This window comes from Desmodus rotundus, chromosome 3 (genome assembly GCF_022682495.2).
Source record: "Desmodus rotundus isolate HL8 chromosome 3, HLdesRot8A.1, whole genome shotgun sequence".
Lineage (NCBI taxonomy): Eukaryota > Metazoa > Chordata > Mammalia > Chiroptera > Phyllostomidae > Desmodus > Desmodus rotundus.
Genome location: NC_071389.1, coordinates 165,918,422 through 165,936,635, shown reverse-complemented (window position 1 = coordinate 165,936,635; position 18,214 = coordinate 165,918,422). Strand labels below are relative to the sequence as shown.

The 18,214-nt window shown below is 36.6% G+C and overlaps 1 protein-coding gene across 8 annotated transcripts in view; it reads left to right on the top strand.

Moving 5' to 3' along the window:
- CCDC91 (coiled-coil domain containing 91) overlaps positions 1-18,214 on the top strand; it is a 292,175-nt gene that overhangs the window by 61,475 nt on the left and 212,486 nt on the right. For 7 of the 8 annotated variants that reach the window (XR_008426514.1, XR_008426513.1, XM_053921690.1 and 4 more), the window contains 2 exons: positions 62-104; positions 2,262-2,340. Coding sequence is in view for 5 of the 8 variants with exons in the window: in XM_053921690.1 (XP_053777665.1) it covers positions 75-104; positions 2,262-2,340 (109 nt within the window). In the remaining 3 variants the exon portion in view is untranslated. The remainder of the gene's footprint in view (positions 1-61; positions 105-2,261; positions 2,341-18,214) is intronic. The other variant, XM_053921692.1, reaches the window with a different exon arrangement.

Here is an 18,214-nt window from a genome sequence, read left to right as displayed (position 1 = left end):
TGTGTGTGTGTGTGTGTGTGTGTGTGTGTGGGCTTGTTTCAGTGTCTTCTGTTATTTCCAGGTGCTCGGGAAGAATGGATGATGATGATTTTGGTGGTTTCGAGGTATGTGCTATTATGTACCTTAATTTTGTTTATGTAATTGGTTTAACTTTGTGAGGTTATAATGCAGTATATACTATTTTGAAGATGTATTATTTATCATTGGCATTCATGATCTTTTTCTTGATCATTTTGAATGTAATTTTAGAATACAAAAATGAAATTAAGGCAAATTAAAATGCATCCCATCTGGAAGTTAAACTGATTTATTATTATTGAACATTTGGTCATGCCCGTAGGAATGGTTTAAATTAGGGTAATTAAGTGCTACTAGTGGAAGCTCTAAAGAAGGGGTTTTAAAAATTGTCAGCAGATGATTTTGTTGGGATACATGTCAATTAGGAAATACTTGTGAGATGAGAGATGACTTTGAAGATCTGTCACATATTTTTGTGTTTACACCTGTAATGAGTTGATTTAGACTATTAACTGCATAGCCTTTCGGTGGCTCACTGAGCTAATTAGTATGTTTGTGTCGGAGTCTTCTCTTAGGTTTGAGTTCGTATTTTGTAAGTGGAAATTGTTAGCCGAAGAAGCACTGCTTTTCCTTAATCCTTTTCAGTGAGTGTTCATTTTATTGAAATATTTTGTAACCCAGTTATTTTTATGGAGCCAGTATAGTCTTGCAGGAAAGTCTCTGGATTAGGAGTCAGGATGCCTGAGCACCAGTCCTGGAACCACCACCAAGTGAGCTCTGCGACTTTTTTTTAAGTGAGACTTTCTCCTAGTTTGGGACTTGGTAAAATGAGATTGTTAAAAATAGGGAATGCAAGTAATGACATTGATAGGAAATATAAGATATTAAGTGCATATATTCAGTGTTCTGAATATTATGAAAGAATTGTATGCTTTTTTTTTGGTTAGGGCCATTTTCTTTTGATCTTTAATAATCTGTTCATATGGAGATATTTAGAATATGAACATACCTGTTGTCTACATTTTATCTAAAACTGTTTTGTTTAGCACATTTGTGTGTTTTCTATATTTTGGATTTTGTTGGGTGATTGAATCTTACTTATGTTTCTGAAATGTAACATTTAAAATTTTGTTAAAATTTCTTCTATTTTGAGGAAAACATTTCAGATATTTTCTTAGTTTATTGTTTAGGAGTTGTCAGTTATTTGAAGGTTAAAACTTAGTATAGTCTCTCTTATTTAAACCATATTTGATTTGTTATGTTAAAAAAATTGAGTGGGTAGTGCTCCTTAGAGTAACAATTATACTTCACTGTTATAGTTAATGGGCCTGTTATTTTCAATATTACGTAGGTACAGTTTTAACCAACCATTCCAATTTAATTGTGGTTATTGGGGTTCTTTTTTACCACATCCTGTTATAGAAATATGGAAGGTCTCTATCCTTGGTCATATAAACCATGTTCATTTTTCAGTTTGTAGAGTAGCAACAGCTACATTATATTGTGTATCACTTACCTCCTGGGGCAAATTTCCCCAGTTGACTTCTCCTTGGCAACAACTCAGTGAAGAGTCTGAATTGAAATTGTGGCTGTTTTTTCAGTAATAACTTTACTGTGACCTGGACACTTAAGAGGCAGAAAACTGCACTCTTACACATATCTCAACGTTTCAGTAATTGTCCCATAGTTTTAAAACTGTTTAATAGTAAGCCTTGTTAATTTAAAATGTCAGCTTTAGGAATTCTGTAAATTTGGAATAAGTAAATCCAGCTGGTAGATTATTCAAAAATATAGATGAATACCATTTCTTTTAGCTTGATCTCAAAGTAGGTCTTGTGCTAATTAATGAAAAAGATTTGGTCTCTAGTCTCTTAAAGAAAAATGATCTATTTTTATTATGTACATGGGTAAATGTGGTAAGTTAAAGTATAATACTTAGGTATGGAGTTCGCAAGTGAAAATGTGATTAAGGATATATAAAATAAAAATTTCATTGACAGGAGATATATTTGAGTAAGAAAGGAAATTTTTTACTTAAAGATAATAGAACATGATTACTAGGGGTAGTGATTATTGGTGGGGGTGGTAGCAATGAAGACTGAAAAGCAATTGAGTGTTCAGAAGGAATTTGAAAATGTGTGGTATTTTACAGAGAATATGCTTGTAGAAATGGAAAGCTTGATTGCTTAAATAGCAGTTCTATTTTCCAGGTCGTCTAAAGTAATTTTGCCTTTGATTTCTAGGCTGCAGAGATTTTTGATGGTGGAAGCAGTGAAACCCAAACTACATATCCTGCTATTCCTTGGGCTGCTTTTCCCACAGGTACTACTATACAGTAACTAGGAGTTTTATTATTTTTTTCTTATTTAACATTTTTGCCTTTTCTTTGGGAGCCTCTTTCTGCATTTGCACTTGGCCTTCTATGATCTGAAAAATGGAAAGACCCAAGTTTAATATAGGTTTATTTCACAACAAATTATGAATTGCATACAAATTCTGCAATGGTGGCTTGATGCCTGATTTAAAAAGTAATATCATGAACATTAACTGAAATTAAAGTACAATTTACATTTCCTAATTTGTCCTGGTTTAGGAAGGTGAGGTTTGAATAGTATTTTTTAGGTTTTCTAGTTCATTAATTAAAGACTCCTTATTATATTTTAAATATATTCTAAAAATAATTTATTATATCCACCAATATTTAAATTTAGAAGTTTTTTTCAGAAAAGTCATTCAAAAGTATTAAAAATAAACCATCCAAGAAATTAAATACAAAAATAAATTCTATTATTGAGAGATATTTAGTGGAAGACCTGATGTTCAATATTAATATAATTCATGTCCAAAGAGTATTTTGAGTTTTCTACACTTTTTGTTCTGCCAAGTCATTGTACAGTCAGTAGAAGATGCAAATATCATTCTCTAACAGCTCTGGTTAGTCTTAGATTATCAGAGATATTCATCCTACAAATATTCTTCTAGTGCTTATTATGTATTAGGCACTGTGGGGTTATGTCCTTTACTTCAAGGGACAGGTACATGCGTATCTGTGATTTGGGAAGAATGATGATTTTGTCACCCATTCATTTAGCAAATGTTATTTCATGCCTGGTATGATTCATACTGTTGTTGAAGATGGGTGTGTACTTTGATCTGGGCCTTGAAGGATGCACATGACTTCATTAGACAGAAATAGGAGAATGGGGAAAGATTTTGAAGGGAGAAAATAAATGGAACGAAGGTGTAAATGTGGGAAAGAGGATGGCATAATTAGGAGGCTCATTCTTATTTGGGGACATTGTACATGTACATGTTGTTTCCTTTGCCTGGAATTTACTACCTTGCCACTTCCACTATCCTTTTTGTTTTATGTATTATTTCTTTAAAATTTATTTTTATGGGAAGCCTTCCCAGAGATCCCTGCCACATCTGTGTGTACCTATTTTCTGAATTTCATGTTAGACTGTAAGTTTTGTGGGATTAGATACCATGTGTGTTTGTCTTACTATCGTGTCTTGAATGCTGAGCGTAGTGCCTAGCTTCTAGTTGGCCCTCAATAAATATGTGTAGAAAAGATAAAAAGAAAAAAATGATGGATTGATCGAATGAATGAATAAATAACTGAATGAATCACTAGACCAGAGTGGCAATGGAAATTCATAGGAAGGTTTGGGATAATGATATTGATATAATGTTTTATTTTTTTCAGTTTGCTGTTACACACACACACACACACACACACACACAGGTGTAGTCCTCAAAGCCTAATGAAATTAGAATTAAAGAACAACACCTCTATTGTACACATACGGTGTCTCACTTACTCCCTTAAATAAATTAGATCTGAAGAAAGTCATCTTCTTCTAAATTTCCCAATGTCCTCAATGACTTTTAGAAGCAGAGGAAATTAGCTCCACAAGCAGCATAGCTAAAGGGAGATCTCAACAGACACCACAACCTGTGGGGGAGAATTCCACTTTATGATCAGCATCTGCACAGCAGCTCCTACCCTGTTATTGGTTGGGATCAATCCTCACAGTCAGCCAGGCTAAGGCTCTGCCCACACACGGATGGTCCAACAGTAATCAAGACTAAACTAAAACATAAAGGGCTTACATAACATGCACAAGGGACATTCCTGGAGCACTCAGCTTGGGATCAGGGAGACTGCACCACTGAGCCCCAGAGGATTCTTATTGTATAAAGTCACCATACCAAGACTTGGAGACATAAACAGATCTATGTAACACAAAGAAACAAATACAGAGAAGCAGCCAAAATGGGGAGACAAAGAAATATGCCTTAAAAGAAAACCAGGAGAAATCCCTAGAAAAAGAACTAAATGAAATGGAGGTAAGCAATCTACCAGATACAGAATTCAAACAATGGTTATAAAGATACTCAAGGAACCTAGTGAGAACTTTGGCAGCATAAAAAGTCATAGAAACCATGAAAAAGAACCAATCAGAACTAAGGAATATAGTATCTGAAATGAAGCATACACTAGAAGGAAACAACAGAAGATTAAATGAAGTAGAGGATTGAATAAGTGAATTGAAAGACAGGGTAGCAGAAAATACCCAATTAGAGCAACAAAAAGAAAAAAGAATTAAAAAGAATGATGTTTTAAGGGACCTCTGGGACAACAAATCTATTACAACCAATGAAATAGAAGCAGTCATTAAAAAACTCCCAACAAAGGAAAGTCCTGAACTGATGGCTTCACAGGTGAATTGTGTCAAACATTCACAGAAGATGTAACACCCCTCTTCCTCAAACTACTTCAAAAAAATGCAAGACAAAGGAAGACTCCAAGGCTCGTTTTATGAGGCTAGCATTATCTTTATTTTAAAACCAGAAAAAGACACTACAATGAAAGATAAGTATAGGCCAATTTTCTAGTCAATGTAGAAGCAAAATCCTCAAGAAATATTGGCACACCAAATTCAGCAATATATTGGAAAGATCATACACCATGATCAAGTGATATTTATTCCTGGGATGCCAGGTTGATACAATATCTTCAAACCAATTAACATGATATACTATATAAACAAAATGAAGCATAAAAATTATATCATTATATCAATAGATGCAGAAAAAACACGACAAAATCCAGCACCTATTTATTATAAAAACTCTCAGCAAAGTGAGAATTGAAGAATAATACCTCAACATAGTAAAGTTCACATATGACAAACCCACAGCTGACATCATACTCAACAGGGAAAAGCATTTTCTTTAAGATCAGAAACAAGACAGGGATGTCCACTTTGAACACTTATTCAACATGGCACTGGAAGTCACAGCCACATCAATCAGACAAGAAGAAGAAATAAGACATCTAAATTGTAAAGAAAGAAGTAACACTGTCATTATTAGCTGATGACCTGATACTATATACAGAGAACCCTAAAGGTTCCACCAAAAAACTACTAGAACTGATAAATGAATTCAGTAAAGTAGCAGGATACAAAATAAATAATCATAAGTTGGTTGCATTTTTATGCGCCAATAATGAACTATCAGAGAAACTAAAAGAGCAATTCCTTTTACAATTGCATCAAAAAAATACCCTGGAATAATTTCAGCAAGGAGGTAATAAACCTTTACTTAGAAAATTATAAGATATTGACTAGGAAATTGAAGAAGACACAAACAAATGGAGGTGTATGCTGTGCTCTTGAATAGGAAGAATTAACATAATTAAAATATACTACCGAAAGCAATCTACAGATTTAATACAATGTCTATAAAAATATCAATGACATTTTTGCAGTACTATAATAAATAACTCAAAAATTTATATGAAACCACAAAAGATCTCAATAGCCATAGCAGTCTTGAGAAAGAAGAACAAAGTTGGAAGTATCACATTACCTGATGTCAAACTATATTACAAGTCTATTTTAATCAAAGCAATGTGGTACTTGCATAAAAACAAACACATAAATCAATGATACAGAATAGAGAGCCTGGAAATAAACCCATGCCTATATGGTCAAGTAATATATGACAAAGGATACAAGAACATACAAATTGGGTAAAGACAGTCTATTCAACAAATAGTGTTGAAAAAATTGAACAGATATATGCAAAAAAAAAAAAAAGAAAGAAACTAGACCACTTTTTTAGACCACATAGAAGAATAAACTCAAAATGGATTAAAGATTTTTAGCCCTGGCTGGTGCAGCTCAGTGGTTGCATGCCAACCTGTGAACCAAAGGGTCACCGGTTAGATTCCCCATCTAGGGCAAATGCATGGGTTGCAGGCCAGGTCCCCAGTAAGGAGTGCATGAGAGGCAACTGCTCATTGGTGTTTTTCTCCCTCTCTTTCTCCCTTCCCCTCTCTCTAAAAAAAAAAAAAAACCCACAATATCTTAAAAACAAAAGAATCAGCCATGTTCTTTTAAAAAAATAAAAAAATAAATAAAGACTTTTAAATGTACAACTTGAGGCCTGGCTTGTGTGGCTCAGTTGTTTTTATGTCATTTCTCAAACCAAAAGGTCAAAGGTTTGAGTCCCAGTCTTGGCACATGCCTGAGTTGTAGGTTTGAGCCCTGGTCTGGGCACCTGTGGGAGGCAACTGATTGATGCTTATCTCTCACATTGATGTTTCTCTTTCTCCCTTCCTCTCTCTCTGAAAGCAATGAGAAAATGTCCTCAGGTGAGGAGAAAAAATGTTAAAAAAAAAAAAAAACCACAATGAGATATTACCTCAGTCCTGTCAAGCGTGGCTCTCATCAGTAAATCAAGTCAATGAGTGTTGGTGAGGATGTGGAGAAAAGGGAATCCTCATGCCCTCTTGGTGGGAATGAATATTTATGCAGCCACTATGAAAAACAGTTTGGAGGTTCCTCAAAAAAATTAAAATCAAACTGTCTTATGACCCAGCAATTCTACTTCTGGGATTTATCTGAAAAAGCCCCAAACACTAACTTGAAATAATATCTGCACCCCTATGTTCATTGCAGCATTATTTACAATAGCCAAACTATGGAAACAACCCAAGTGTCCATCAGATGAGTGGACTTAAAAAAAAAGGCTGTGGTACGTATATACAATGTAATATTACTTGGTCATAAAAACAATGGAATCTTACCATTTGTGACAGCATGGATGAATCTAGAAGGTTTTATGCTAAGTGAAATAAGCCAGACAGGAAAAGACAAATACTATATGATTTGATTTATGTGTGGAATCTATAGAGCAGAATAAATGAACAAACACAATAGAAATGGACTCATAGAGATCAGAATTATGGTTGCCAGAAGGGTATTGGTTGAGGCAGCTGGATGAAAAAGGGAAGGGATTAAGCAGGACAAATTGGTAGTTCCAAAATAGTCATGGGGATATGAAGTACAGCATAGGGAATTTAGTCATTAATATTGCTTGAGCGAGTTATGGTGCCAGGTATGTACTTGAAATGTCATGGGGACCCCTTTGTAAAGTATATGATTGTCTAATGTCACTAAGCTGTGTACCTGAAACTAATACCAAATAATATTGAATGTAAACTGTAATTGAAAAACAAAAAAAATCACATCAGTATGTCTCCCATCTCTATGTGTCTCTTTTTGTCTAAGCCTTGGAGGGCCGACTATGTTTTAATTTATTTATTTTTTTGATTCCTAAGTACCTACTAGAACATTGTTCCTTGTTAATAAACAATGCTCAATAACTTTTCTTTTTTGTTAATAAAGAAGATTTACTTTAAAGTAACTCTTTTTGATTGTTTTTAATTCTTTAGGGTCAAATAGTCACAATCACAAGCTAGAGATAGGCTTTACATCTAAACTTAACTTAAAGTACGTAATTTTGGAAAGTTTACCCAAAGATGGCTAAGAAGCTTTTATTTCTAGGGCCCAGTTATCTTTCCTGGTATGCCCAATTTAGACGAATCATCTGGAAATAATGATTAACAAGAATGAATAAGAGAGAATAGCTATGTTGCTTTTTTTTTCTTTTTAAATATCTTCACTGGTCCTACTGTGTGTCACCAGGGAACAGTATAGGACAGTACAGGTTAGACTAAAGTGTATTTCAAAGTATTGGTGTCTAGAAGCAATAATTATAGTATCCATTTTTTCCTCTTCCTTTTAGTATTTATTTTCCTAACCATTTTTTAAAGGAAAATTATTCCAGATTTTGTATGGTATTTATGTCAGTAAGTTTTTGAGTTGGCTACTCATAGAACTTAATTTTTTATAAAAACACCTTGTTTGCTAAGAAATCTCTTGTTTTTTGACATCATCCTTAAACAATTCAGAATCTTTTATGAATTTGTATAAGACTAGTTAGTACTGCTCTACTTTTTAGGAAACTAACTTTTCAAAATCAATGTCTGTCTTCTGATTCTCACACTTGCATATGTGTATATAAGTGAAAAGATGTACAGAATATAGACGTATATAGGTAGATAGTATGATTTTTCCCTTTTTCTCCACTTTTACTTTCCAGGGCAAGTTCTCTGTCCTATCAAACTCTTTTGAAGGAGGGAGCTTATGTTTGCTTGGCCTTCCAAGTTCTAAGAGCTTTACAGTCTTAGTTTGGCTTTAGTATGTTTTTAATTAATTCATTTCTGATTACAGCAGACCCACAGTTTCTGAATTCATGAGATTTATTTAAATTAATTTTTTAGAGTGTTCATTTATTCACAGATTCACTCATTATCATGTTTTTAAAGTACACCGTGTATCAGACACTAAGTGCCATGTGGTGTGGGCCTTATTGCATTCTCAGTGACACCATAGGAGAATTGTCATCACAGAGGTATTGTTAATATTGGCAAGCGCTTTTATCAATAACTTCAGCCTCAAAGCTTTGCATGAAAAAAAATATGAGGTCAGAAAGTATTGTTCTGTTACCATTGTGTACAATGTGGGTGGTGCTGTTTTAGAGGCAAATGACTGTTCATTTTTTACTTTTAAGTGTATAAATATAAATTGTCTAGAAGGCGAGGTGGGAGGCCAAACCTTGCATACTGTCCTTTCCAATATGTTTCTAAGTTCTGTGTAGCGCTGCACAGACCACATTAGAATGCATTGGCCATCAAAGGGAAAAACAAGTGGTCCAGATAGATACTTTAATCCAAATTAGCTCTTTCAAAACAGCTTATATAGAAGGCAAACTAAACTATCTGTCACAAGCCGACCCTTTAGAAAGAATAATGGGAATTGGTCCAGCAGATGTTGAACCAAGTAACTTAGATGTGGTTCACTTTGCATCTGGAGTTATTTGCATACAAAGCCAACAGGAAAGTTCAAACATTTTTCTCAAGACATTGGCAGAGAGAAACCTGGAAGACAGATGCCTTTTTGATTTCATGGTTCAGTTTTTCCATTCTCCATTCTCCTGGCCAGGAAAACCGAGGACAACAAATCGGTCATTTTATTAATATCCCATTACTCTCTTTGCTAACCCTGATTTTCCAGTCGAGTCTGTGTTACACATCTACAGGAGTTCAGAACCTGAGTTCACATATTTTTGTTTGAGAAAGAATTGTGATATGTTTCTTCAGATTAATCCAAAAAATAGGAATATAAATATTAACTGAAGTTTACTTTGATCTATATTTGAGGTAAAATTTTAAGATGACTTATTACATATGCATATACTTGTATTATAATAGGCAGCAAGTAGCATACTATTTAGAAATTTTCCATACCTTCTACTTTCTGTGTATATTAGACATTTTTCCCAGAATTTAAAGTGGATTTCCATTCCAGTTTAATAATTTTGTAATATGTTTATACTGATTATTTGAGTAGAAGATTGGCAGATAGCTTCTTTCAGCTACCTCTGGTATTTTTTCTTGTCTCCCAGGTTACCAGCTCACCTTTGTTTTCTCTTGAGCCAGTTTTTTCTTTAAATGATCACTAAGGTGATAGCTTGTATAAGCTGTGAGTTATTACTGCACACGTATGAGTCTTTATGTGAATTTGCAGTCATTTATGTCAGTGCCTGTCTTCATGAATGCATACAGTAATCAGTGATATTGTTACGACTTTGAAGATGAGGTTTATAATGTGGTTGAGAATAAAATCTCTCTGACTGTAGAATGAAGAGTTCTGCCTTTGCCTTGAACCAACTGTGTACCTTCACTGAGACTCAGTTCTTTGATAGGTAAATTAAAGGACTCGATGATATCTGTGCATTCTTCTAGATTTTGAGTTCTAAGTTTAGTTTTCGGTTTTTTCCTGTCACAGTGGCTGTAACGTGAGTAGCTTTCATAGGTAAGTCAGGGTGACTGCCTTGAACTGCGTGGCCCTACTGTCAGAGCACTGCTCTAATCTGTCCCGCCTGCCCTGAACACAGACCGTGAGCACAGGGCACAGACGCCCTGAACACAGGCTGTGAGCACAGGGCACAGACGCCCTGAACACAGACCGTGAGCACAGGGCACAGACGCCCTGAACACAGGCTGTGAGCACAGGGCACAGACGCCCTGAACACAGGCTGTGAGCACATGGCACAGACGCCCTGAACACAGGCTGTGAGCACAGGGCACAGACGCCCTGAACACGGACCGTGAGCACAGGGCACAGACGCCCTGAACACGGACCGTGAGCACAGGGCACAGACGCCCTGAACACGGACCGTGAGCACAGGGCACAGACGCCCTGAACACGGACCGTGAGCACAGGGCACAGACGCCCTGAACACGGGCCGTGAGCACAGGGCACAGACGCCCTGAACACGGGCCGTGAGCACAGGGCACAGACGCCCTGAACACGGGCCGTGAGCACAGGGCACAGACGCCCTGAACACGGGCCGTGAGCACAGGGCACAGACGCCCTGAACACGGGCCGTGAGCACAGGGCACAGACGCCCTGAACACGGGCCGTGAGCACAGGGCACAGACGCCCTGAACACGGGCTGTGAGCACAGGGCACAGACGCCCTGAACACGGACTGTGAGCACAGGGCACAGACGCCCTGAACACGGGCTGTGAGCACAGGGCACAGACGCCCTGAAAACAGACTGGGTACTGGGCACAAATGGTCATGTGAACAACTGTAATACTGAGGGGAAGCTTGGGCCTGTTAAATACATTTTATTTATTATCGGTTACTGTTTACACTGGTTTTTCTTACAGTATTTATGGTTTAGTCTTTTATCAGTTCTGATTCTGAACTTGCTTTTAAAAAGACTGGTTTGATTTTTAGGATATTATACAATACATTTAAAAAATAAGCAATTTGAAAATAGAGTTGTAGGGATTTTCTCATATTGATAAAATATCGAAGTCTTGGCAGCAAATTATTTTTCTATAAGATTAAGATAGTTCTCTGCCTCTTTATTATCATAATCCTGAATTAGCAGGAAAAAAATCTTAGATCGTATTTGGCTCAGTAACACGAGGAACCATTGCCTAGTGTTCTTATACTAATATATAAATTTCTGCACAGCTGTTCTTCTGAATTATGTTTCTGTGGCTTCAGAAAATAAACTTTTTATTGTTTTTGAGAGACAGGAAGACACATACACATATGTAGTATAGAAGGTATGAAAAAAAAGGCAAATATTAATGGTATTCATTACCATTAATGAAAACTTTTTTATATTGTCCTTCTTCCCAGATATAACTTGTTCTACATTTTCCTTTTTTGACCCTCCAGATATCTCCCGGCACATAAAAATGTGCATGCATCCTCCTTTTTACACAAATGTCAGTGTACTATATATTATGGTGGATGCCCCCAAACTGGAATTTATTTGTAAAAATCTGTGTATTCTGCCCTAGCTGGTGTGGCTCAGTGGACTGAGTGCTGGCCTGCAAATCAAAGGGTTGCTGGTTCAATTCCTAGTCTAGGGCACATGCTTGGGTTGCAGACTAGGTCCCCAGGAGGGGGCATGCTAGAGGCAACCACACATTGATGTTTCTCTCCCTTTCTTTCTCCTTCCCCTCTCGTCTCTAAAATAAATAAATAAAATCTTTTGAAAACATTTGTGTATTCTTACATGTTTAAAGTTTAGTCACCTTCAGTGTACTCCACATACCTCTTTTCCCACTGCTCAAAACAGTTTTTGAACTCAATGATTTTGATGCCTTTAGTGCTTCTACCACTTTTTGTTTCACGACTCTCCCACATTGGCAAAATCTTTCCCTTTACGGACTTTTTTCATTGAGGGAAACAAAAAAAAAGTCGCTTGGGGCAAGATAGGGTGAATGGGGAAGGAGGGACATGGGGGTCATGCCATTTTTGGTCAAAAACTGCTGAACACTTAGTGTGGTGTGGGCAGGTGTGCTTGTAAATCACCCATCATGAAATGGGCACATACGTTGAGTCTTCAAAAATATTTACTGAATGCTTACTAACTCAAATTTTTATTTAAGTTCTCACTGAGATAATCTATTCTTCCCCTATGTTCTTTACCAATACAAAAAAATATATATGCATCCCTATGTTTGTAGCAGTGCTATTTATAATAGCCAAAATTTGGAAACAGTCTAAGTGCCCATCAGTTGATGAATAGGTAAAAAAGCTCTAGTACATCTACACAGTGGAATATTATGCAGCAGTAAAAAAGAAGAAAAACCTCTTACATTTTGCAACATCATGGGTGGACCTGGAGAAAATTATGGTAAGTGAAATAAACCAGTAAGTGAAAGAAAAATACCATATCATCTCACTTATATGTGGAATATAATAAACAATAAACCAATGAACATAATAGTAACAGAAGCTTAGATACATAAAAAAGACAGACAGATACTGGAAAGGAGAGGGGGGATGAGATGAAAGACGGTGAAGGTTTAACCAAAGAATATTTAGGCATAACCCATGGACATGAACAACAATATGGGGATTGGCTTGGGGAGAGTAGAGGGTGGTACTGGGTGGAGGTAGAGTAAGGGAGAAGAAAGCAGGAACTAGAACAGCTTAAAAAATAAAAAAATTCACTGAAGCTGAATGCAGCCTCTCACAACTATGCCAGCTGGTACACTGATACAGATGTGTTCCTAGAACACTCACCTAGCAGAGGAAGCCTGTACTTCAGGAGGCCCACCCTCCAGAAGATAATTCTATTTTTTTGGTACCCTGTTGTACTCATACTAACACTTCTTGCTTTTTTTCCACCTCACAATATATGAGTAGATGTTTTTACAGGAGTACTTAGAGATCTTCTGAGTTCATTTTAGTGGTTGCATAGTACTCTTTAGCATGGATGCACCATTCTTTATGCAACCAGTTATTTTCCTCCCAGTTGCTGTCACAAAATGTGCATGAATATTCTTGTGCATATTTTCAGTTAAGCTGTTTTAATTTAGATGATAATTTGTTTCTGTGAATTAATGGAAAGATTATTTAAAATTAATAGTTCACGTACTGATTTTATTAATATAAGTATAGGACAAACATCTTCTCTAACTCTTAATAATGTCAAACTTCACATTTATGTGGTCACACATAAGACATTGTTGGTTGGCTACATTGGAGATGATGGTAATTTTATAAGTATATTTTTGATGTACTTATAGCTGGTCATGGGCAGATTTGTGTTGGGAACCGCCCTGCCTGGTTTCAGAAGCTGTAAACCCCCATGGTTAAGGCTGAGTCAGAGACCTTGGGACCATAAGCCACTAAGGAGACAAAGTTTATCTCTCTGGCAGGGGTGCTGCCTCTGCCCACTTTACCCTGCTTGACCCTGAGCTTGACCAGTTAGCCAATGACAGGTAAGATTCCTCAAGGGAGGGACGACCTAAGACAGGCATGGTCACGAAAAAGGCCCACAGGGAAGCACTTGGGGGGGCTATAGAAAAAGGGGGTGATGGACCCTCGCCCCTCTGCTTTGACATAGCCTGAGTCCTCATTCTGTCTGCAAGAAGTCTCCTAATCTCTTGGCTACCTTACTTCTCCTGCCAGACTTAAGCCCGAAACAATGACAGAGGGCGGTACAGTCCTGTGCTGGAAAGGGCGGATTCCCCGGGGAGATCAGGCCTAAGAAAGAATAAGTAAAATCTGTGAAGCCTGCTTTGCTAATACCCTCAAGTTAAATGATAAGGGTCCAAGCCTGAAAAGAGTTTGTTTCCCAAAATCTTACAGCCCTTTAATTAACTGACCCTAACTCAGAATAAGCCCTCAGAGTTCTTTGAATGTTATCTATTGTTTGATCCTTACTGCCTGACAATGATTGATGAGCTTTATCTGTATTCCTGTGCAAAATGAACCCAATAAAAGCCCATTGAGGAAAAGGCTCTTGGCCCTTCTCCTTTGAGAGATTGGCCACCCTTCCTCCCCATGCAGATCAGGTCTTGGTAGACTTATTCTCATCCGAGGAGGCCAGGGTGGGGTGAGGGTGGGGCCCTGTGGGCGGAGCCCCCCCCACAGATTTGTAGTAGCATGAATGGTTTAAGTGGTCTTTAATAGTTTTCTCATTGTATTTTTAATGTATGAAATAATGTTTATTGCAACATGTTGATAATAGCCCCAAATTAGAAGCAACCCAAATGTCCATCTAAAGTAGAAGGTTTAATATTTTGGGGTATCATATAGTAGAACACTCTACTCTTATAAAATTAACAAACTGTAGCTACACATAACATGAAAGAGTCATGAACATAAATACCGTCCTCACACTACCTTTAAGGGACTAATGTGAGGTCTCCATTGACAAACTTCGCAATTCAGATCCTAGTGCTGGAACCTGTGAAGTCCAGAGGGTCAGAGCCTTTGTTTAGAGTCCTGGGTTTCTTGCTTTGTTTTTTGATACTCATTGCCCCAGCCCCTCCCTTTTGGCGATCAAATGCTTGTTCTCCATCTCTGTCAGTCTGTCTCTGTTTTGTTTATTCATTTAATTTTCTTTCTTTATTCATTTATTTGGTTTTTAAGATTCCATAATAAGTGAAATCACATGTTACTTGTCTTTCTCTGACTGACTTATTTCACATTGCATAATGCCCCGTATGTTCACTCAGGCTGTCGCAAATGGCAAGGTTTTATTCTTTGTTATTGCTAAGTAATATGTAATATATTATATCTATATTATATATAGATATATATCTCCCACATAATCTTTGTTCATTCTTGTATTGATGGACATCTAGGTTGCTTCCATATCTTGACTATTACTAGTACTGCTGCAATGAACATAAGGGTGCATATAACTATTCAAAATAGTGTTTTTGTTTTTTCAGATAAAAACCAGGAATAGAATTGCTTGATTGTATGGTAGCTCTATTTTTAATTTGGAGGAATCTCCATATGTTTTTCCATAGTGGCTGCCCTAATTTACCAGCAGTGTACGAGGGTTCCCTTTTCTCTGCATCCTCGCCAGTACTTGGTTTTTGATGGTTTATTGCTGATAACCATTCTGACCGGTGTGAGGTGATATCTTGTGGTGGCGGACCTCCTCAGATGGATTGTTTTAGATATTGTGCCTTTAATAATGGCCAAGTGATTTAGGATAAACAATACAGAGACTGCCTAACACACTTAGAAATTAGAACAGACAGATGTTTGGGGACATATTTTAGAACTGTGAATAAATAGTAAAGTTTTTAGCAAATCTTAATCATATAGAAAGTTTGCTGCCCGATGTAAAGGTTTAGGTCATTTTGTATCTGTTAAGTCTGAGGTCAGGATAAAGGAGTGGATACAAGGTGATTCAGCTAATTTGGATAGAAATTTTAATCAGTTTGGCAGATACCACAGAGTTGACAAAATACTGTAAGCAAAGATTACACATAGTTTTGTTATTAAGAAACCCTTTAGCCAACTAAAGCCACTGTTTTCTTCTTCAGCCATTCCCTTAACATTTATGAACAGAAAGCAAGTAAGCCATGAAAATTTAGTAGATAGAATTATTTCTTTATCTAGTGAGTAAACATTTATTGAACTTAGCATTAGGTTCCTAAAGGAACAGTCTTATATTATTTTAAAGTTTTGGTCTTATGATCTAAAAACAAGTACTTTGTTTTGATGGAATGTTTGATGAAATCTATGAATTTTATTTCCTAAGTTTTTGAAGATAGATTAGGTTCTCATTGGTTATGATCCTGTTTGAAGTCAGGGTGTGAGACTATATTCTACCTTGTTTTTTTTTCTCCTAGAAACTAGCATCTGTTGTGTGTTAAGTACAAGCAGAGCAATGGGAAACAAACAAGATAGTGCTATAACTTTGTTAAATGAATATTTAAGGGGGCATAGGGTTCAGATGGTTTAGTTGTATGTAGTTCAATAGCAGATTGCAAGAGAAGTTGAAAAATAGAACATTATTATTCACAGGTACTAGAGGAACTGCATGGCATGCCTCTTGGGCAATGATTTTCAACCTTTTTCATCTCATGGCACCCACAAACTGTATACAGTGGTACCTCCGTACTCACTGTCAGTTTGTTCCAGAACTTGTGACAAGTGCTCATACCGAGTACCAAATGATGAAGCATTTTCTTTTGCGGGGAGGTGTTGTGACTCATGCAAGTGCTAGCATGTGTGATGAGTCCCAAGCAAGCACCAAGTGCTGGAACATTTTTTTCTCATTGAAATGCAACAAGTATAGGGTTTGATGAATTCTAGACTACCACAGTATGACTATAATTACTAAAATTCTGCAGCATACCAAAAAAATATATTGTTTTTGCTGATCTGACAAGAAATAGGTATAATTTTGATTCATTCACACCAGATTGCAATTGTATTGGCTGTAGTCATTTTTGTTTTTTGACAATCTAAGGGAAAAGAGGTCAGTGCCCCTGACTAAATAGTCAGGTATTAGAACACATGCTTTAAAAATTCTTGTGGCTCACCCGTTGAAAATCACTGCTCTGGGGGCCACACAGGGAGGTCAAGGCAGAGTATAGAGAGAGAGATGGGACCTGGGTACATGTTTTTATTGGGGTCCCTGGATGGAGTGCTTTGGGGTTCCTGGGATAAAGCTGATTGATCAATTCAAAGCAAAAGAGCAGGGTTTTGGTAAGCTCCATAGGGTTCTCATCTATCCCAAGGGGAAGACGCGGGGAAGAAGACTGTTGATCATTGTGGCCGTTGGAGAACTCGTATCTGCAAAATAACTGGAGAGCAAATTATTCAAGTTCAAACGTTCCACAGTCTGTATATTTATTTTTCAAGAAGAAGATGATGGCTTTAATAAGTTAAGAATGCTTATTAAATTTTCCAGGAAAACCACCAAGAGAAATAGTATATAACTTTCAAACTGATAGAGCATAAGAAAAGGAAATAAGAAAGTCAATTAAAAAAATGGTAAAAAAACAAATAAGGAAAACATAAAGTGGCAGAATAAATAGAAAGGCAAAACTAGGATGATGGAAAAAAGAACCATATATGTACATCACTAATTACATTAAAATATAAATGGACTAAATATAGCAGTTCAAAGACAAGGACAGTCGAACACTATCTTTAGGCTAGCTCCGTGTGTACGGAAAGGAGTTGTAAACCTTTTAATTGAAAGACATTTTCAGAGGTAATAGGAACCTTCTGAGTATCATAATTTAGAGGTCAAAATGTATATACAGCACAAGTAAAGGACAAGTAAAACAGTGAAAAATTACTTTATTCAGAATATGTACAGTGAATAAACTAAAGCCTTGTGTATTATCATTATGTTGGTAATTACACCTAATTATCATGATTTAAGGATCACTGTGGGATAATCACACTATTCACCATAGAAACTGAAATATATAAAAGAATGGAAGTTGTAGAATTATTGATAATTTTACTAATCTTACCCTAAGATTACTCTGAGTTGATTCAAACTCTAAAACTTGATTGAAATTACAGAATATCATCTTTATTTTATTGCCATTTTTGCATTAGATTTTATATTTTAAATGTATTTACATGGCACATTTATTTTTCCCTGAAAATTAGGGTTTGTTTATCAGTATGTCTCTCTAGGGCAGAGGGGTCAAACTCATTTTCACGGGGGGCCACATCGTCCTCGAGGTTGCCTTCAAAGGGCCAAATGTAATTTTGGGACTGTATAAATGTAACTACTCTTTAATAGTTAAGTGAGAGCTTGGCACTGCCACTGGGTAGAAACAAGGTGCCATGCCAGATAAAACAAGGTGGAGGGCTGGATTTGGCCCAGGGGCTTTGTGTTTGCCACCTGTGCTCTAGGGTAAAATAAGCTCTTTTTGTTGTAGGCAGGGTGGGGACACTTTACTGGCACATTTTGATAGTATCTCTTTTAGAAGTAGTTAAGCTACATGTTATTGATTCAGTTG